Source organism: Anguilla anguilla, chromosome 12, assembly GCF_013347855.1.
Source record: "Anguilla anguilla isolate fAngAng1 chromosome 12, fAngAng1.pri, whole genome shotgun sequence".
Taxonomy (NCBI): domain Eukaryota; kingdom Metazoa; phylum Chordata; class Actinopteri; order Anguilliformes; family Anguillidae; genus Anguilla; species Anguilla anguilla.
The window spans coordinates 30,490,478-30,511,373 of NC_049212.1; the positions used below are offsets into that span (position 1 = coordinate 30,490,478).

At 50.3% G+C, this 20,896-nt stretch overlaps 2 protein-coding genes across 2 annotated transcripts; one reads left to right on the forward strand and one right to left on the reverse strand.

Annotated features, from left to right (window-relative positions):
• Positions 1–575: 575 nt before the first annotated feature.
• Positions 576–9,773, forward strand: slc5a2 (solute carrier family 5 member 2). Its single transcript, XM_035384277.1, has 15 exons — positions 576–901; positions 1,208–1,279; positions 1,852–1,956; positions 2,140–2,199; positions 3,255–3,359; positions 3,756–3,861; positions 4,233–4,313; positions 4,933–5,162; positions 5,636–5,771; positions 6,267–6,374; positions 6,892–7,042; positions 7,256–7,424; positions 7,651–7,866; positions 9,126–9,261; positions 9,364–9,773. The coding sequence occupies exons 1-15, from the start codon at positions 791–793 to the stop codon at positions 9,576–9,578; spliced, it is 2,001 nt and encodes a 666-aa protein (XP_035240168.1). The 5' UTR covers positions 576–790; the 3' UTR covers positions 9,579–9,773.
• A 1,834-nt stretch (positions 9,774–11,607) lies between these two features.
• Positions 11,608–20,896, reverse strand: fbxo46 (F-box protein 46). The gene is made up of 2 exons (XM_035386512.1): positions 20,720–20,896; positions 11,608–14,662 (listed from the first exon to the last, which is right to left on the reverse strand). Exon 2 carries the CDS (start codon positions 14,544–14,546, stop codon positions 12,582–12,584), a length of 1,965 nt encoding a protein of 654 aa, XP_035242403.1. The 5' UTR covers positions 14,547–14,662; positions 20,720–20,896; the 3' UTR covers positions 11,608–12,581.

The window sequence follows — 20,896 nt, forward strand, 5'->3', positions numbered from 1 at the left end:
TTGAACTAATTAGGATTCTGCTGTGGAAGGGAAGGTGACTTAATGGGGTTGTACTTTACACGTTGGCCCTTGCCAATGTGCTGTCACTCTCCCGTCAGTACTGTTCTTGGTCCTGTCTCTATTTCTGTCCATTCTTTGGTAGGGGTTGAACTGCATGTAGGTGAACAGTTATGAGCAACTCCAAAGATACGGACTTGAAGTTTCATGATTAAAGAACAATCACTGAGGCAAGGTCTTACAAAACAATTTTGTTCAACAACTTAGAAAACTTACTTGCTTCAAATGAGTACATTCCAGTTTACAGGTACATTACTGACTGTAGTATCTAGAGCATGTCCAGTTAGCTGGACTCATTTCTAGATTACTGTTCAGTGACTGCAACTGCAACTGTCTTAGTGCTAGAAGAATAATTGAAGAAGACCTGTGAGATTTATACATGTTTGCTGATGGGTTGAGAGTTACTGGATGGAAGTTTGTGTGTTAATAATTACTGCTTAATAAATTCCTGAATCAGCCTATTTTTTAGTGGGCAAAGGTTTGTGTTTCATAGTCACTTTCTGTCCTGTGCACCCACCTTTCTCTCTCTCACTTTACCTCTCCTTCACTCACTCACTCCATTTGGTCTCTCGCCCTCTGACTGGTTGAAGTATTTTCTGGGCCTTTCAGGATAATTTTTTTCACCAAGTGTTGGCTGCTTTTGTTTCTGGTTATCTGTGAGAGGTCCAATCCACCTGTGGTTCTGTCGGTGAGCGCTTTTGTGGTGGGGAGAAGTCACTGTGCTGTTTTGGAGATGGAGAATTCCGCTGGACAGGGCCCAGGGGCAAAGGTCGCCATCAACAACCCTGCCGACATCATCGTCATCGTGGGCTACTTTCTGCTGGTCATCTGCGTGGGAATATGGGTCTGTTTGCCTGACATTGTATGAATGTTCTGGAAATTGAGTTTGATGGATGCCTTGCAGAAAGTCATTTTGATCATTTTGCCTGTTTGTCGGCTGTCTATTTGACGACTTTGTCAGTTTGTGTGAGTCTGTGTCCTGGCTTTGGGGCAAGCATTGAGCAAAAGCTAGCAGTTACAGTTAGCTGCATTAAAAGAATAAACGTACGCCAAGAACTGAGTCTCAAGCTCATGCAACAAGACCAAAGATGGCCACACACCGGTATGGATTTGTAGAGCCGCTAAGGTACCTCTCTGCCCCATTTTGCAGTCCATGTTCCGGACCAATCGCAGCACAGTGGGGGGTTACTTCCTAGCGGGTCGGACCATGGTTTGGTGGCCGGTGAGAAACGCTTCATGAATTTAATGACACCCTTTTATTCTTTTGTGACATCTATTTTTATCCTCTTATTCTCTCTAATCTCTCCCATTTGCTTAAGTGCTTGTCAGTTTCTCAGCTGTGGTGAAAATTCTGATAATTTCACTGCCATTTTCTCTCTTATATAAACCATTATTACTTTGCCTGTCACTCCACTTTCATTCTCTTCAACTGTTTCATTTCACACCTTTCCCCTTTTTCATTTTTCACTCCCTCTCTTCCTGCTTTCACCCAAAAACACACAACTACTGTATCCTCCTGTGACCCAGCAATTCGTTTTTGTTCCCTGTAGGGGACGTGAGTCTCTGATCTTTTAATCTCAAGATATTCTACCTTGCTGAAATATGCACTTCAAGGGACATTAAATAAAAAATAATATTTGAGAAATATTTTCACCACATGTTTTTGTCATCCAAGACACTTGTATTATGTAAAACAATGTAAATACTTTCTGCGGGGTCTCTGGAGGATAGCCTTTTCTCCCCCTCAGCCTCTTTCCTCCTCTCTTTCTCACACTCACTCTTTCCCCCTCTCAGGTGGGTGCCTCCCTGTTTGCCAGCAACATCGGCAGCGGCCATTTTGTTGGTCTGGCTGGGACAGGAGCGGCCAGCGGGATCGCCGTGGGTGGCTTTGAGTGGAATGTGTGTACAGGCAGCCCTTTACCTTTTTGTTATCTGACCCTTGAGCAAACTCTCTGATGTCAGCGTACATCTGCAGAACATAGCCACAGTACGCTTTCTGAAATATAAATTCAGTGGCGCGTGATCATTATTAAACCTTTCTGTCTGTCTTCTCTCCCCTCTGACTCCTTTCTCTTTTTCCAGGCATTGTTTATTGTGCTCTTGCTGGGCTGGCTGTTTGTACCTGTCTATCTCACAGCCGGGGTAAGTCCCACAAATAATCACATTAACCCTTTAAGGTGTAAGATTACAAATATGTGATGAGAATATCCTTAAATGAACAGTCTAATACAGATGTAACGGTCACTACTAGCAATTAAAAGCAATGGCGTTCTAGAGCACTTATAGTTTTGAAAAAACATTACAAAATACCTACTTTTCAAAAGGTTAATTATTGCATTGGCTGTAACATGAATTCTGAGCTGTGTTCGAAGAAAAGTTGTGTTTATTAGCCTCGTAACAAAATCACTTTTATGTTGTCTTTTTTAGCATTGCACCAGTTTAAGACTTAAGGCATATATGAAACTGAACTGAGAAGCATTTTATCTATTTATTTGGGTCCCTTCTGTTGCCAATCTGTCAATCTGTAAATTTACATATCCTGGTCCTGCAATAAAACTTAAACTTATTTAAAGTCTAATCTAAGTCTGATCTAAATTTAAAGTTTAAAGTCTCATCTAATTTCATCTACTTTAAATAAGAAAACATTTTATTTTATAATGGACGTTTTAAGGAGTTGTAACCTCCAGAGAACAATAGGAATGTTCTGCTTTCTTCTACATGAGGTCCTTCTGATTAGCAGTGTATTACCTACTATCTTTTACAAACCTAATGTTGTCTAACACCCAAAGGATAACATTATGTTGTCCTCAGTATGCCTACAATTCTGTGGTATTACCTCTAGAAATGTATACACAGTCGATGCTTAAACATAAAGATGTCTAAGTTCTTCAAGAATATCTCCATTTTACAAAATAGGATAAAGTGAAACACAATGTGAAAGTGAAAAACTGGCTTTTTTCTCTCGGTCACTGAATAAAATACAAATATAAGACTTAAACAAGGACTTAAAACTCAGCTGAAGACAAAAATGTTCTATTCCAATATAGGTATTGAGTATAAAATGCATTCTCTGTCTTCTCTGTGAAACCCTGTGTGATTTACAATGCTAGCATGTTTTTCTTCACTTCAAGTAGAAAGCAACTACATGAAAACAAATGACAAATGACACCCAATTGCCCTCCCTTACTAACCTCCAGGTGATCACCATGCCCCAGTACCTGAAGAAGAGGTTTGGAGGTGGAAGGATAAGCCTGTACCTCTCTGTTATCTCTCTCTTCCTTTACATCTTCACCAAAATCTCAGTGAGTCTGATTCTGTCTGTCGAAGTTGATGTTCAACAATTCAATTGATTGAACATGGCTATTTCATTAATACAATGGTTATAGAATCCCTTGAATTTAATTGTATATTGGCAGCCCCCTGTACCTTCCATACAATGGGCAGTGACAGTCTGACCACTGTGTGGTGTTACTCAGATAAACTCATCACTGCGGAATAAACTCATCACTCCTGTCTCTGTTTCTGTCTCTGTCTCTCTCTGACTCTGGCTCTGTCCCTGTCCCTGTCTCTGCGTCTGCCTCTGCCTCTGCTTCTGTCTCTGTCTCTGTCTCTCTCTGTCCCTGTGTCTGGCTCCGTCTCCATCTCTGTCTCTCTCTCTGTCTCTGTCTCTGACTCTTTCTCTGTCTCTCTTCTCACAGGTGGACATGTTCTCAGGTGCTGTGTTCATCCAGCAGGCCCTGGGCTGGAATATCTATGTGGCTGTGATCGCTCTGCTGTCAATCACAGCCTTGTACACTGTCACAGGTAACATCACACTAACAACTGTGCAACAGCTAACAGCACTGACTCGACACACTCTCACGAATAACTCTGACAGCCTTACACTCTGACAGGCAGCTCTGACTTCATAACACTCTACCGAGTGTAACTGTGACTTCTTACAGTAGCTGGTAACTATGACGTCTTCACACTCCAACACTCTTATAAGTAACTGTGACTTCATACATTAACTGGTGACTGACTTGTACTCTAATAGGTAACTGTGACTCAACACTTTGATAGCTCACATGTCTCACATGTACCTTTTATCCTGCTCTCAAAAGTGGTCCCAACTATGTATGCAAATTGAGTCTTATGCACTGATGCCAGAGTTTAATGAGACACATGCTGTCCAGGTGGTCTGGCTGCTCTCATGTACACCGATACCGTCCAGACCTTCGTCATCATCGCTGGAGCCTTCGTCCTCACTGCTTTCTGTGAGCAAGTAAAATTCACCTATCCTAGTACTCTATTCACCTGATAGTGACATGGTTTACAGAATCTACAGCAGAACTTCCATGGAGAAATTTTAAATGTCATCAACCACATTTGAAAAATATTGTACAGCAACGCTGCTTTGGTTTGACATTTCCGAGCAAATTGTAAAAATGTTTATCTTTCCTGCTGAAATACACTTCAGCAGAAGCTCACAGACCTTCGGTGCGCACTCTTCTGTTGATTTAAATTTTGATTGAAGTCGCAAGACTGAAACTCAAATCGACTGCTTCAGTAGGTGCAGCTTGAATATTCTATCCATTAGACCTTGCTCAAATAAGTATCTGAAAAATCTAAATGCCTACAGATTTCTCACACTTATGAAAGAAATGTCTTTTTTCACACAAGTGTACGTTTTTGTTAAAAACATGGTGCCTTTTAAATTCTCAGTGAGAGTTGGAGTGTTTTGAGATTCTTGTTGTAGCTCCATACAACTCAAAGTCTCCTGCAAGATTTTTGTTTTTTTTTAGAAAAGCAGAAAAACTTTGATTGAAATGCACAGAAATACATTGTATGCTTATTTTGATGTACCCCCACCCCCCCACCCCCTCATTCTCCCAGCCTTTGTGGAGGTGGGGGGGTACAGCGCCCTGCTGGAGAAGTACCCCTTGGCCCTGCCCACCGCCCGGATGTCCCTGGACCCCCAGCGCTACAACATCTCTGAGCGCTGCTACACCCCGCGGCCCGACGCCTTCCAGCTGCTGAGAGACGCGGCGACCGGAGACCTGCCCTGGCCCGGGGTGCTGTTCGGCATCGCCATCGTGGGGAGCTGGTACTGGTGCACCGACCAGGTCAGACGCCCTGACGCTCTGGACGGGTCGGGTTCTCTAGGACAGGGCTCTCGACCTGTGGACCTGCCAGGCCGCAGTCTCTGCTGGTGCTTCTGGAACCTCTCTCTCTTCCCCAAAACATACACAGTGCCCTCTCCAAACGCTGCCACTCTTAGCAATGATGAGCAAAAAAAGGCTATTTATCAATGTCATTTCTGTTCACCTGCTTGATCTTGCACTGAAAATACGAGTTAAATCCAACATTTCATTGAGGTAAATGAATGGACCACTATCATTGCACAACTGACAATGTTCTGTTTTGCTGTTCTGGGTTGTGTTGTGCTTATTGTGTTGGCCATCTTTAGCTAAATTGAGATATTTACGGAATGCACAATTCCACCAGCAACCCAGAAAGTATTCTGTGTTATTGTTTCCCACTCCCATTCTGTTAAACAAAATGGCGGTAGTGTTAACCCCGCCCCTCTCCTCGGCAGGTCATTGTGCAGCGTTGCCTGGCAGCCCGCAGTCTCACGCATGTGAAAGCCGGGTGTATCATGTGTGGGTACCTCAAGCTGCTGCCCATGTTCCTCATGGTCTTCCCTGGCATGATCAGTCGGGTTCTGTACCCTGGTGAGTTGCCCCCGTACCCCCTGGGCCCTCAGTCGTCACCCTTGTACAGCATTGATCAAAAGCACCAAGACCTCAGAACCTGCAGAAATTCACATATTTCATTTGGTATTATCCATCCATGCCAGAGTGTTTGGGGTTTAACCTAATGACTCTGGGGCTATAGGCTCCCTCTAATTATCTGCGTTCCGCCTGATGTTTGAGTGTTTTCCATCCCACTGGGGAGTATTTTTGTTGCTGGATTTTTTTTTTTTTTTGGGGGGGGGGGGTTCAGTTTTGATCTTGCCTGTTTTTTAAAGCATCTTTGTGACACTAAAAAGCGCTATACAAAGAAAATTGAATTGAACTGATTAACAACACTGCTGTCAGTGTCTGAGGGGTTCTGCAGTTATGTCCGTGACTCACTGAGTTATCTTGGGAAACAGCCCTCTTCTAAACCCTTACCTGTCTTCTGCCTACCCCCCATCCCCTCTTCCTTCTTTTTCATCCTCCTTGCAGAGGAGGTGGGCTGCGTGGTTCCAGAGGTGTGTAAGGAGGTGTGTGGGACAGAGGTGGGCTGCTCCAACATCGCCTACCCCAAACTGGTGGTGTCCATCATGCCTAGAGGTGAGTCTCTGTTTCGAGGCTGAGTTCACGTCAGTGGCTTTTACTTCCATTCTTGACAGTCATAGAAATGACTGGGATTCCTTATCTCTCCATCCATCTGCAAATCAGATTAAAGAGCCAGTCTGGGCTCTGGACTACAGTATGTCCTTAGTTAAATATGACCGGGATTCCGCAAGAGGGCAGGGCATTGGGGTTATCCAGAATACTAGCCCCCTTGCTACTCACCAGGTAATTGCAGGTTTGCAGTTCCCACTGGACTGTCCGGGTTGCTGTTAGATTTTCTGTAGCATAGCATCTGCTATGTGGCTTGTAACACAGAAAACATTTGGAGGAAAGAATTTGAATTGGCGGAAAGAATGTGGTTTGGCTGCAGTGTTAACGTGCGGACATGGAAAACACAGGTAAAATGAGATATAGGCTGTACCCATAAGGAAACTAGGCTGGGAGCCATGTTAAGACTTCCCTGCCTGCTTCTGTGCAAATGTCTGTTCTCTCATTGGTCATCCTCTGTCTGCAGGCCTAAGGGGCCTCATGCTAGCGGTGATGCTGGCAGCCCTGATGAGCTCCTTAGCCTCCATATTCAACAGCAGCAGCACGCTGTTCACCATGGACATCTGGACCCGTCTGAGACGACAGGCCCGGGACCGCGAACTCATGATCGTGGGCAGGTCTGAAAACCCTGACCGTATCTGTGTGTGTGTGTGTATGTGTGTGTTTTCAGGACAATACTCTATATGTGGGTTACCATAAGTCTCTCTGTTCTTCATTATGAGTAATTTATATTATTATATTATGTCTTAATAATCCCTCCATCTCTCTCAACCTCTCCCCCTCCTTCTCTCCCTCTCTCTCCCCCTCTCCCTCTCTCCTCTCTCTCTCAGAGTGTGGGTTCTGTGCATCGTGTCCATCAGTATCTGCTGGATTCCTGTGGTTCAGGCTGCCCAGAGCGGTCAGCTGTTTGACTACATCCAGTCTGTCACCAGCTACCTGGCCCCGCCCATCACGGCCGTCTTCTTCCTGGCCGTGTTCGTGAAGAGGGTCAACGAGCAGGTGAGGGAGGCGGAGAGAACGGGGGTGTGCGAAAGGGGAAAGGACAGACAGAACGTGATAGGTTTGAGAGGAAGTAGAGACGGATGGGTAGAGACAGTGGAGGGTTATGAGCAGAATGAACTGGAGGAGAAGGCATTTTTGGTGACTGAACAGTTCATAGTTACTGCTTTCCTTTTCAGTCTCTTTCTTTTCTTCTGTTCCCTCCATCCCACCCCCTCTCTCCCAGGGGGCATTCTGGGGTCTGATGGGGGGTCTGGCCATGGGGTTATGTCGAATGGTGCCGGAGTTTGCGTTCGGGTCGGGCAGTTGCCTCTTCCCCTCAGACTGCCCCTCCGTGGTGTGCGGGGTGCATTACCTCTATTTCGCCGTGCTGCTGTTCTTCTGCACCACCGTCCTGGTGGTCATCGTGAGCTACTGCACCCCGGCCATACCAGACAAACACGTGAGTATCTGGAACATCGACAGAAAGAAACACGCTTGAAATCGCAGCAGCTGACTTCTCTATATTTTAGTGCAGTGGCAGCAAATCATTGGCTCATGATAATCAACCACTCGTGCCAGTGTTTTGTCACCACAAATGAGAACTGAGTTCACAGTTGATCCACCTGCCTAAATATAGGTGAAATGAAACAAAGGTAAAAAAAAAAGAAAATTGTACATTGAGTGAAATCTCATCTACCCTTAAAGGAAAAAACCACCCAATTTCTGATTAGTGATTCTGATCATTATTTATGCATCTGATCTATTATTGTAAAACATAGGCATCATAGGCAACTTACACAATGACTTTGCAATGCGCTATGGGAGCTTGAAGCTTGAAGCTAAGGAAACGGACATGGCTGTACACAGTCTTCCAAGATCATCGTAGCACCATGTTAAATTGCTTTATTAAGAGAGGACATTGTCTTGTAATAAAGAGGCTATCCAGTCAGGAAAGCACTTCACACTTGATGCAGTTATAAGGGTCTTTATTTCTGCAGAAAGAGTATGCCTGCCAACAACGTCAACACTGAACCAAGAAAGCATTATTCACAGCGATGCTTTAAGCCCTCTAAGAGGGACTGTGCAAACGTGTGCATGCCAGTATCAAGGTCGACCACCTCATTACATAAGACAGTAAAACTCGCTCTCGTCCTCCCTTTTGTAATGTTTCTTGCTGAAGACTCGTAGGAGTAGGAACTCTCTGGGCTGTGAATCAGTCATCCCCTTTCTTTATAAAAGATACAAGCAAAGCTGATCAAGACAGAAGACAACATTTTATATTATCGGAAAAAAAAGAAATATAATTAAAATACTAATATAGATAACATCGTGTTAACCCTTCAACATATAAGGCACATGTGTATACAGTTGATTTAGAAATAACAAAGATAATGACAGGTTTTGTATTAAACAGGATCAGAGTCCTTCCTAAATACAGTTATTAATAATTTAAAAGAGTTAAAGACATCACCTGTATCATGGTGATGTCCTAAACTCCAAATGTCTTTATGCTTTCATTGTTTTCCCCCTCATGTAATTTAGTTAAAATTTTCTTTTTGTATACTTGATCTCAGTATAGTATTTTACATTACATTTGTCATTTGTAACCCTGCTGTGTGATGAATGTGGAGTGCTGGAGTGCAGTCAAACACAAGAGCAGTGAGGCTCCGCCCTGCCGTGCTGGGGGTTTGTCCCTGACCCACAGTCCTGTTCTTCCAGCTGCATCGCCTGGTCTTCAGTCTGCGTCACTCTAAGGAACCGAGGGAGGACCTCGACCGGGAGGAGGAAGAACGAGGGAGGAGTGCACGCAGAGAGGAAGAGGAGAAGAACAGGATCGATATGGAAGAGGGAGAGGGTAGGGGACAGACCTCACTTTTGCTTTTAAAAGCAAAAATCTGCATGTTTGTCTGTCAGCCCACATTTCCTCTCTAACTCAGTCTCTCTGCCACTCGCACAGAGGGGGGCCGGACCCAGTCCTGCATCGGCCGCCTGATTGGCTGGTTCTGCGGCCTGACTTCCACTCAGGCTCCCGAACTTACGGAGCAGGAGGTCGAGGAGGCGGCCAACCAGATGCCCGATATCAGCGAGGACCCTGTCTGGAAACACGTTGTCAATGCCAACGGCATCATTATGATGACTGTTGCAGTCTTCATGTGGGGGTACTACGCCTAGGAGACGCCTGCTGAATACCAATCCTGAACCAAACCCTGAACACAACCAAAAATTCTATGCATAATGATAGATGCATTAAATAATATATAGGGCTACAGATACCCACAAACACACGTTGACTAAAACACAAATCTCTGTTGGTGTATATTTCAGTTGTTTTTATGACTTAATAAATGTGACCACAATAACAAACCATTCTCGTTCTCCATCTGTCTTTTGTGTGGACAGATGCATTTCCTTCCATATAGATGTAGGTGGACTATTCAATTATTTTTAGCTGGTTTGCTTTACAATACACATAATTGTATATTACTAAAATAACAGTAAATCTCAGTGAGTGAGCTATGCCTATAGGTTGTTTGTGTGCAGTACCTGACCTCTAGTGGCAAGGCTTTGAAATGACAGTTTTTTAAATCTAAAACGCATTACCTCAATTTCTCATCCACAACAGCATTCTTTGTCCTATTGGACCAACACAGCTGTAGAAAAGACAGCAGAATCCAGACTCTTCATCATCAGATAACACAGTTTACTTACCTTCTGAGCTGTAGACCGTTGTGCACTGAGCTTGGTGTCTCGTCTGCAGATAAATTGGTGGGGCTTTGGGGCCAGAACAATTATGGCAGCAAAATTAACACCCGAGGACTAGTAGTCTGTCATCTTCAGTGAATACATGCTCAGAATTCATACATTTTGTGCATTATTGCTTCTTTCCCATTAACGATGCTGCTCATATTCCCCAATTAGTTTTATGGCCTGAACAGGACAAGTTAATCATTGTAAATTTTGTAAGACTGTCCAATAACAGGGCTGGCTAGTGGAGCATGCAGCTAATGCATCTCAGTTTTTGCACTTTGGCCACGAGAGCGAGCCTTTTGTTTTTCAGACAGCGCAGTGGAATACGCGGCCATTCAGCCAGGCTGAAAACCCACCTCGTTCTCTCCAGAATGAATTTGGCTCCTCTCCCACCCCCAGCACTCCCATCTCATGCAACGAAATCCGTTTTATGACATTTACGGTTTTGCTTGGGTGTTGCCTGCACGCATTTATGATGCGTATCATGGTTCAAAGTCAGCGAAGTTAACTCGCATTTAAATAAGAAAAGATACTTTACTGAACCCCGTGGGGTATCTGTCATCTGCATTTAACCCACACTAGCTACTTGGAAGCAGTGGGCAGCCACAATGCGGTTCTGAGGCCAGTGCCTTGGTCAAGGGCATCGGCAGGAGTCTACCTAACCTCATGTGATTTAGTGATGATGCATATGGGCTACACTCACTGGTCTGGCACTGCTGCTCATATTAACCTGTTTACTTGTGTTCTCCTGCAGCGCAGGTCACTATGGATAAGAGCATCTGATAAATGACTGTAATGTGGAAAACCGTAGGGGGGAGGGAACACTCCAATCTCACCGCTTTTCAATCTAAGGGGAGTACTGAGAGAAAGTGCCCATGTGAGTGGGCCCATTTCAGTATAACAGGGGAGGAACTGCTGGCATGGTGGTGCTAATCTGCTAATTCTGGACAGGAGCGAGTCTGTGTTTACAGTGCGCAGCATTGAAATTGGCTTTGTAAGTGTCGCTGCCTCTCCACCACAGAACAAGCATTTGACACAAAATGGCGGACTGCCATCTGATGGAGCGACACACCGGCAGTGGCTGAGATTAGGACCCCCCCCCCCCCCCCACCCCACTGTAAATCACACGGCGCTCCGCGCACGGACGACAGAAACGGAAGGCATTATCATAATAATGAAAAACCGTTTGGGATTCTTCCAAAAAGCCCATTTTAATCTCAGCCTCTGGCTCAAACGGCCACTTCCATCACCGACGCTCATCTGACCGGCTTCGCTGGCGAGACGCGGGGACACCCTTCAGAACGGGGGCCACGAAAAGGACACGCGATTTACAGCCGGCCACTTCAACGTACTTACGCCAGCCCGAATTTCAGCTGCGCCCGCGCGCAAGCAAGCCGTCCCAGAATAAAGCAACACGTTGGGATACACAGAGACGCACACCACAGAGAGCATACCAGTTTTAATCACATCGGTTTATTCGAGAAGCAGAAATTCCCATTAGCAATGTACAGCTCTGGATGCTACTGGAGTCTCCCACATCCAAGTCAGCGGTTAGCACTGGGCGCCATTTCTGTTCCTTTCCTCTTTTCTCTGTTGTTTTTACGCAGACAGAATTTGCAGTTTCAAGGATGGGGGGTGGGGGGCGGGGGGGGCAATGGGCCAGAAAAGGGTTAAGGCTGGAAGCTGGTGTTGAGTTCGGCGGCCCCGCCCCCGTCCCCCCCCACCTCCGCACATGGAGTGAGGGGCGGCTTTGGCAACAAGTGGCATCTGCCGGCCAACAGGACATGGACACGGGTGGGGGGGGGGGGGGCGGGCAGTAGTGGTGGTGGTGGTGGGAAAGGAGGATCTGAAAAAGTCTGGCCAAAAAATAATAATAATAAATCACTAAAAGATGATTAAAATCATTTGGTGGATAATTTCCAGAAAAGAAAAAAAAAACAGCAGAAAACAGAAATGAACACACACACACACACACACACACGAAAACAACCATCAAGCAATCAAACACACAGTCTTTACAAAGTGACATCCAGTTGTTTTTTTCTCCTGCTGTCGGCGTCTCATTTCAAGCATTTTTGCCGACTACAACCCCCTCCTCACCCCTCCACACCCCCCCCAACCTTTCAGAGACAGCTTTGGGCGGGCGGGCCGTGGTATAAGGTGTCTCATGATCCGGTAAATTTGGCTGACGAGGACTGGCTACCAGGACGGACTCGCCGGGTTCCAATTCCAGGAACTGCAAAACTTCAAAACGGCGGAATCCGAATTGAGAATCTGGATCAGAAGATTGCAGTGTGAACAGAAGTGAAGTGAGATAAATATGACATCAGACATCAGTTTGTGGAAAGGGAAGTGACCCCTATCCTGACATGGGGGGCGGGTAGTCCTTGGGAGGGGGGAGGGGGGGGGGAGCGGTTACCAGCCCCCTCACCTCCCGTCCTCCCTCCTGGCGCGCGTCTGCACCAGCTCGCAGGGCTGCACCCAGTTGTTGTCGTGCAGGCCGACCCGGCAGCCGGGCGTGTCCTTGTCGGTGCGGCGGCAGCACATCCAGTAGGAGCGTCCGTAAGGCAGGTCGTGGTGGTAAGGTTTGGGGTGCCAGCGGCACAGGGAGACGTCGCCGCGCGCGTACTGCCGCTTGCACTGCTTGCAGGGGTCGTCGCGGTACAGCGGGTCCTGGTTCCACTGCGAGTCGGTGGCGCGCACGCCGTACGTCTCGATCAGGGCCTTGAAGTCGTGGCAGGTGCACTTGAGGGCGGCGAGCGACCGCGTGGGCAGGTAGCTGAAGATGTTGACCATGATGTGGTCGGGCAGCAGCAGCATGTACTGCCGCGGCTCCAGCAGCCGCTGGATCTGGAAGCGGATCTCCAGGAAGTCGTGCGAGACGTGCCGGTACAGGCGGCAGAGGGAGGGGTCGGCGCGCTCGTCCCCGGCCCCGCCGCCGCCCCCGCCGGTGCCGCCCGTCGGGGAGGCGGGCCGCTCGGTGGCGCCCCCCGCGGGGCCGTTGTTGTTGGCGCAGTCCAGCGAGTCCTCCTCGGGCCGCGGGGCCTGCAGGAAGAAGAGCTGGCCGGGGGGCGGGTCCTCGCCGGCGTCGGACATGGCGAAGCACACCGTCTCCTCCTGCACGTTCTCCGTGCTGTCCTTCCCGTAGAACACGCACTGGTCCACCGCGCCGGTCACCACCACCTCCACGTGGAAGCCCGTCACCCGCTCCCGCCCCGCCGCCTTCTTATCGGCCGCGCCCAGCTCCTGGGCGGGGTCCGAGCCGGGGGCGGAGCCTCCCGCGGGCCGCTCGGGCGCGCCCTCCCCTCGGGGGTCGGATTTGGGCGAGGACGCCAGCAGGAGGCCGGGGTCCCGGGACGAGGGGCTGACCAGCTGGTACAGGTCGCAGGTGATCTTCTCTTTGGCCCGCGCCCCCGCCTGGCCCCCCCCGCCCCCGCAGCTCATGAACATGCAGCTGGGCCGGCCGGCCGGCTCCGACTGGGCCCGGGGGTCCAGGCTGGACACGCGGAAGGCGATCCTCACCTCGCCCCGGGCGTGGCCGTCCCCCGGGCGCTCGCCCTCCCGGCCCGGCGGCCCGTCCCCCGCCCTCAGCAGCCCCGCCTCCAGCTGCTGCTGCTGCTGCTGCTCGAAGCGCGCCACCGTCTCCGCCACCCGCCGCAGCTCCTGCTGCTCCTGCTGCTCCGGGGCGCCGGGGGAGGGGGGCCGGGGGGGCGCCGGCGGCTCCGACAGGAACACCGCGGGGGCGGGGTCCGAGCCGGGGCCGCGCAGCTCGGTCTGGGGGGGCTGGCCGGCGGGGGGCGGGGCCTGGCCCACGATGCCCTGCAGGGCCATGGCCGTGCGCTGCTCCACCAGGGCCACCATCTCGGCCACGGACAGGAGGTCGGTCTCGCCGGCGTCCTCGGGGGGGGCGGGGTCGCGGGCGCGGCCGGGCGGCTCGTAGGAGGAGCAGCGGCGGCGGCGCTTGGCCTTGGTGCAGTCCGGCGCCCAGTTGCCCTTCACCTTCATGGCGCTGGGGCGGGGCAGCCCCGTCCCGCTGCACTGGTGCGCCACGAAGAAGGCGATCTTCTCCTTGGTGTTGCCCGGCTTGATGACGTACCAGGTGTCCAGCAGCACCCGCCCGTCCTCCACCTTGGCGCCGGGGGAGGAGGGGGGCGCGGGGGTGGCGGCGGCGGGGGCCGGCGGGTTGGCGGGCAGGGCGGGGTCGGGGGGCGTGTTCTCGGACCCGGCGTCCTCCTCCTGCTCCTCCTTGGCGTCGGACGGCGCGTCAGCCTTGCAGAGGGGGGCGCCCGTCCCCCCCGCGCCCCCCGCCCCGCCGCGAGGCTTGTTCTGGGAGTAGGTGCCGAAGGGGCGGGGGCACCACAGCCGGATGTGGGAGAAGGTGTCCCGGTCCATCGCGGGGAGCGGCCGGGAGCCTGTCCTCTTTTAGGCGGGGCAGCCGCTGCGCCCCTCGCCGCTCATACTCGCTGCACAGGCCAGGGGGCGCCACCACAGGGCGGGGCGCATGTGATCTGGAACAGAGAGAGAGAAGCCAACCATCAGCCCTGCAGACTCACTCACACCCACCTCCCCCAGGTTAATGATTAGCACGCGCTGTGTGCTGTGTATCTCTGCGCACTGTTGCGTCTAAGATCGCTATCTCTGTGGAAAACCGAGCGGACGCGTTCTGAATAAAGACGCTGACGGGCTTATCTCAGAGGGCAGCGAGAGCAAACACGGGGAGATCCTCCGTCTGAAGGTTTCGGCCCCGCCGACACTCCCAACGCCAGACCAGATCGGGAGACAAAGCCCTCGGGGAGGCAAAGTACACGCAGGCCGCCTGGGCCAGCCGAGGAGATGCGCCTGTGACGGAGCCGAGGGGGGCAAAGGCCGCCGCCAGCGTGCCCCGTAAGCGTCCCGCGAGCGCCAGGCGCGCTCTTCTCCGTTCGGGTCGGGTTTCAGGGGTGCGCCGCTCTAATTTTGGGAGAGTACCCCCCGGGAGCGGCCCGTTCGCGCCTTCCGCTCGGACCGGCCCGCTAAACCCAGACGAGCGCGGACAAGACGAGCGCCTCAAAGCCCAAACCCAATTACCAATCACTCGAGGTTACCGTAAGAGCCATTCTCCTGCTGCAGGTCTCCAATTAATTAAACCGCTCCATTTCAGCCCCCCCCAAGCAGTCGATGGTGGAGAAATCGCGCGCCTAATGGATCCTGTGCACTTCAGGAAGGGGAGAGGGCCGAACTGGAGCCAGCGCAGAACAGCGGAGCGAGCGTCTGCACGCGCGGTTTTAAGATGACGGGGGGTGCGGGGGCGGAGGGGATCGATAAGTGACCGTCACGATCTCGGGGAGGCTAAAGCGGGCTACCCCGGCAGCGTGCCAACCCCTTTATCCTGCCAAAACCCAGGGGACGAGGAGGAGGGACGCGATGTTCGGGCCCGAGTGGCCAGCTGTTTGGACTTACAGACAGGCCGGTCTGTCGGCTTCTCCGCAGACAGAAACGGCTCTCTCTCCAAGCCAAGAGTAGTACGCTCGCTCATCGATCACCGCCCTGGGTGTAGATGGCTCCAAATCGGAGGAGAACACAATGTTCCAGTGCCAAGGGAGCCCATTCACGCGCGGGGCAGGGGGCGGGCGGTCCATACGGTTTGGACAGCCCGCTGAGTGGACGGGGGTGCGAATGCCAGCACAGCACGTTGTCCCAAAAGCGGGCGTGTGCGCGCTTGCATGCATGCCTGTCTGCTCACCCCCCAGGGGGGAATGCCAGTGTGGCTCCTGTGAGCCGTTTCCCCACAGAGCCCGGCCGGGTCCCTGCGGGCCTCGCTGATGTGCTGCTAAAGGAGTTTATAGCCACCGCCCGCCATGCGCCCCCCCGCCATGCGCCTCCCACCCGCTCTGCACATGAAACACACACCCTCCCTCGGCTTCCATCCGTTAATCACTCCTCTCTCCCTCACACCACCTCTCTCTCTCTCTCCCTCACTCCGCCTCTCTCTCTCTCTCTCTCTCTCCCTCACTCCGCCTCTCTCTCTCTCTCTCTCTCTCCCTCACTCCGCCTCTCTCTCTCTCTCTCTCTCCCCCTCACTCCACCTCTCTCTCTCTCTCTCTCTTTCTCTCACTCCACCTCTCTGTCTCTCTCCCCCTCACTCCACCTCTCTCTCTCTCACTCACTCCACCTCTCTGTCTCTCTCCCCCTCACTCCACCTCTCTCTCTCTCTCTCTCACTCACTCCACCTCTCTCTCTCTCTCTCTCTCACTCACTCCATCTCTCTCTCTCTCTCTCACTCACTCCATCTCCCGTTGCATGAAAATATCAGGGGACGTTAGAGCGGCAGCCCCGCACAGGTGTGGCTGTGGCTCGCCCGGTTCAGAGCGCCCCGCGTTTGGGTCCAGCGGCCCTGGCCTGGGGGGCGAAGAACACACCGGGAAGCGAGCAGGAGGGCGGGTCGATCCGGGCGCGCGTCCTGGGGCGGACGGGGCTTTGTGAGACGGCGGCGCAGACGATCGATGCCGCCGGACTGCGCTGCGGCCCTGGCGCCTCACCGCCAAAGAGGAGCCGTGTGTGACGAGCGCGTCGGGGCTGACCGACCGCGAGGCTGCAGCCTGCTGCCTCATCAAATACAACCCGACTACAGCAGCAGCGCTAACCTGCGCTAACCTCACCCACAGCCCAGTAACGACTACAGCAGCAGCGCTAACCTGCGCTAGCCACACCCACAGCCCAGTAACGACTACAACAGCAGCGCTAACCTGCGCTAACCACACCCACAGCCCAGTAACGACTACAGCAGCAGCGCTAACCTGCGCTAACCACACCCACAGCCCAGTAACGACTACAGCAGCAGCGCTAACCTGCGCTAGCCACACCCACAGCCCAGTAACGACTACAGCAGCAGCGCTAACCTGCGCTAACCACACCCACAGCCCAGTAACGACTACAGCAGCAGCGCTAACCTGCGCTAGCCACACCCACAGCCCAGTAACGACTACAGCAGCAGCGCTAACCTGCGCTAGCCACACCCACAGCCCAGTAACGACTACAGCAGCAGCGCTAACCTGCGCTAACCACACCCACAGCCCAGTAACGACTACAGCAGCAGCGCTAACCTGCGCTAGCCACACCCACAGCCCAGTAACGACTACAGCAGCAGCGCTAACCTGCGCTAGCCACACCCACAGCCCAGTAACGACTACAGCAGCAGCGCTAACCTGCGCTAACCACCCCCACAGCCCAGTAATAACCAGCCTAGCAGCTAAATGTGCCAAGCCTCTACACAAAGATAAGCGAGTGCTATCGTCACGATTGCAGACGAAATATCAGGACACAAACATTAGAATGTCTGGATGATCTGCGCTGTGCAAACAGCTGTGCTCTACCTACTAACTGCTGAAATCCCACAATTACACAATGGGCAAAGTTCTATGGTTGTCACCATCAACAGCTCTATGGTTACGACCATGAACGTGGCTTTTCTCACGTTCTATGCCAGGAATGACGTGGAATACCTCAAAAACCCTGTTCTCAGTCACTTTCAGGGACTGACGTTGGCTAGGTTGTGAAAAATTATGAAACTGAAATGATTCCCGAAAGACTAAGCAAGAGAAATAAAGAAGGGGAAGAGAGAGAAAGTAAATAGTGAGAACCATCATATAGAGAAATAGTACTGCCCCAGGAGTTTGGTTAAAACCCTTCGCCAAAAAACCCAAAACAACCTCACAGGAAGACAAAAAGTAAAGGTGAGAATTAATTCCCTCACAACTACCAAAGCTCCTGTGATAAGGCACTTTTTTTAAAACAATTCCTGCAAATCAATACTGGTTTAAGCTTTCTGCATAATCCAGCAAATCCCCTCCAACATAAAACTGTCACCAGGCCATTCCCGAGCCTCACTGGCGCCAACGCCTGGTGTACATCGGTAGTGCACCTGTGAAGAGTCTCCATCCCAGTGACCTCACCGAGCCAAAGCAACAGAGCCAAATGTGTCATCGCCGCTCCGCTCGCGAGCAAGCACGCCCGGGACGCATTCCTGAATGGCAGCTCTCACGTCCTAATCGGGCTGGGGAAGCAGGCGACGGGCCTGCGGGACAGCCCTCCGGCTCGCTGACGGGGCCCCGAACGCGCCATCGCAGACCGGCCCCTCGGACCGATCGCTCGGGAGCGGCCGATTTCAGACCCGTCTCCTCCGGTGCAGGGGCCCGCTCCCCGCCTCCCCCTCTGTCTTTGAGGCTCTCAGACCGTGGGGGGGGGGGTGTGTGATAAATTATCGGTGCCGCTGATCCTCCCCATCGCCGGGCTGGCGGAGACAATACGGCCGTCAGAGGACAGCAGGAAAGGCCCATTACTCCAGGGCTCCAGGAACAATGGCCCCCCCGCCACACTCACTCCACCCACCCGTGATTAAATAATCAAGAGGGCCCCTTCCCCACAAAGGAAAAAAATAAATGGTAAATTAGTGATGGAAGGAGCCTCGGCAGAGGGCCGGAGACGGTGGCGCTGCATTGACGTCTGGAGGTCAACCTTCGCACTCTGATAAATCTTGGCCCTTCAGCTGGGTTTCTCACTTAACCTCCTGACCCGTGAATGGCTTGTCAAACACAAACCTCAGCCCCACCCCCCATACACACACAAGTGAAATTAAAGTCCTTTCTTGGACCAATTACTCATAATTCACAGCTTAACTTTCATTTAGTACCTAGGAGCTCCGATTTGTCATGGTTACAGATCTTTGGTAAATACGGGCAAGCGATGCATGGATGCAAGTGTTCTGCAGAATCAAAACGACCTTAACAGAAAATTCAGTCATGGTGTTTCAAAATGCTCAAGACTGCATTCAACAGACTGATCACTCAACAACTGGGCTTAGTCAGTGAACAGCTGCTGTGAAATCAGAAAGCTGAAAGATTTTTGGCCTTTCAATCTTCCAGTTCAGAGTAGCATCGAGCTAAAAATCTATCCAACAAGTTGGGCTCACGCAGAGTGAATCTGAGAAAGTAACGCTGTGTCTGACCGACGTTTATAACTGTCATAACTAAATCTAGATATGCTTTGCGTTCAGTCACACACCTGATACGCTGCATGCAATAAAAATGGATACGAAGTTTGCTTCTTATACATGCACAGACATTAATTAACAGATAAAATAGGGAACCGTGTCTCCCGATATTGTATGCATCCTATCTAGACTAGTAGCGAGGTAAATAACGTTAGTTAGACCTACACCTTCGGTATTGGGAAATGACATACATAGCTACCACTCTAGTGGGTCTTACCCAGCCTATATGGACACTTCGTGAACAGCTTTGTCAATTTGGAGCTCGAATGTCTCTGCACACCGTATCACGAAAAGTGGCCATATCATGAAGATAACATAAGGTTCCACTGCTTTCAGCAAGCCAGAAAACTCGCGCTGTAACAACACAACCAAACGCATCAAGACTGTTTTTACGCTACCATGAGTAGTTCAATACCTAGTAAAGCTGCTAAGTGGTGGTACAAATAAAACATATTTTAGAGTTACCTATCGCTAAGCAAATTATTACGATAACCAACTTGGTTAAGTAAATTTAACGTTAAGTATTCGGAGAGAAGCAGGTTAACAGTTAGCTACAAATACATGCTGAATTTGATATGTTATAGTCAGTTAGCTAGATAGTTGTATATGTGCGCTAGGTACCTAGTTAACACTGAAAATTAATCATAAATAATAGCTAGCAAAGCTCACCCGCTAATATTTCGATTCAACCGAAGCGTCAGCTGTAGTCTAGTCTACTCTAGACAGCCATTCCTTCCCTAGCTTGTTGGCTATTTTGACGCAACCATGTTAGGTAGCTAGCTTACTTGGTGTTGTCGCATTTTTCAATCTTAAATAATGCTTAACAATGTTTTTATTAAAACTTGTTATTGATAACATTCACACTGGCGATTGTCTTAGGCTCGATAACACTGTAACGTAAACGTTATAACAATGACTATCTTAAAACAGCAAGGTGGCACAGAGCAAAGTTAGCTAACATGTAGCTAACTAGTTGTTCCAGTTATCGTCAGCTAGCAAGCAAACAAATTGTTTTGTTTTTTTGACAAACTATCGTTGACGTTAACAGTCTCGCTGAAAGTTCGTTCCCGTTTCCCACATCTGCAGATTAGACAGCATTGTAGCAAATTTAGCGACCGTAAATACGAGAAATTTTATTCTTTCCACTCGATTTTAATTTTAGATATCTTCTAACATTTAATTGGCTAGGCACATACAGTAAGTTAGTCTATACGCCAACGCGGATGTATGAGAATGTTGCTAACATTAGCTAGCTAGACCTCATCACTTATTAGTTTAACTTAGACTACAGCTACAATAAACACATTGACTGTTATCATTACTTAATTCGCCTTCTTCAAATTAATCGCACAATGTTGAGTGCTCACTAATAAGCCCACTGTAAAATGCAAAATAGTGTTCATTAGCTAACCTTACCAGCCAAATCCAACAACTTGCTAGCGCTAGCGGTATGCCGTCCAGTGGTGAACCCTCGCTGTTTATCGATTTTGATCAAACATGTACAAGTAAAATATGCAAACACTTTGATTGATCTTACCTCCGAAATGCAGATTACTCTCTATTTCTTTTGTTCTGCGTCCCGAGGTCTCCAGGGGTCTCAATTAATCCAGTGCCGCGGGTCTTCGGCCTGTTTTTCCTCAACACAACAAACTAGCTATCCAGCTACAGAACGAGGAAGAGGACCGATAGAAATGTCAGGCGAGGTAGCGAGAGG

What these genes read in the sequence shown, in the direction of transcription:
- slc5a2 (XM_035384277.1), top strand. Translation starts at nt 791, where the DNA reads ATGGAGAATTCCGCTGGACAGGGCCCAGGGGCAAAGGTCGCCATCAAC. An exon ending in ACATCTTCACCAAAATCTCA is followed by an intron (nt 3,360 to 3,755) that starts GTGAGTCTGATT and finishes CTCTTCTCACAG; the next exon opens with GTGGACATGTTCTCAGGTGC. An exon ending in GGTGTCCATCATGCCTAGAG is followed by an intron (nt 6,375 to 6,891) that starts GTGAGTCTCTGT and finishes CTCTGTCTGCAG; the next exon opens with GCCTAAGGGGCCTCATGCTA.
- fbxo46 (XM_035386512.1), bottom strand. Translation starts at nt 14,546, where the DNA reads ATGGACCGGGACACCTTCTCCCACATCCGGCTGTGGTGCCCCCGCCCC.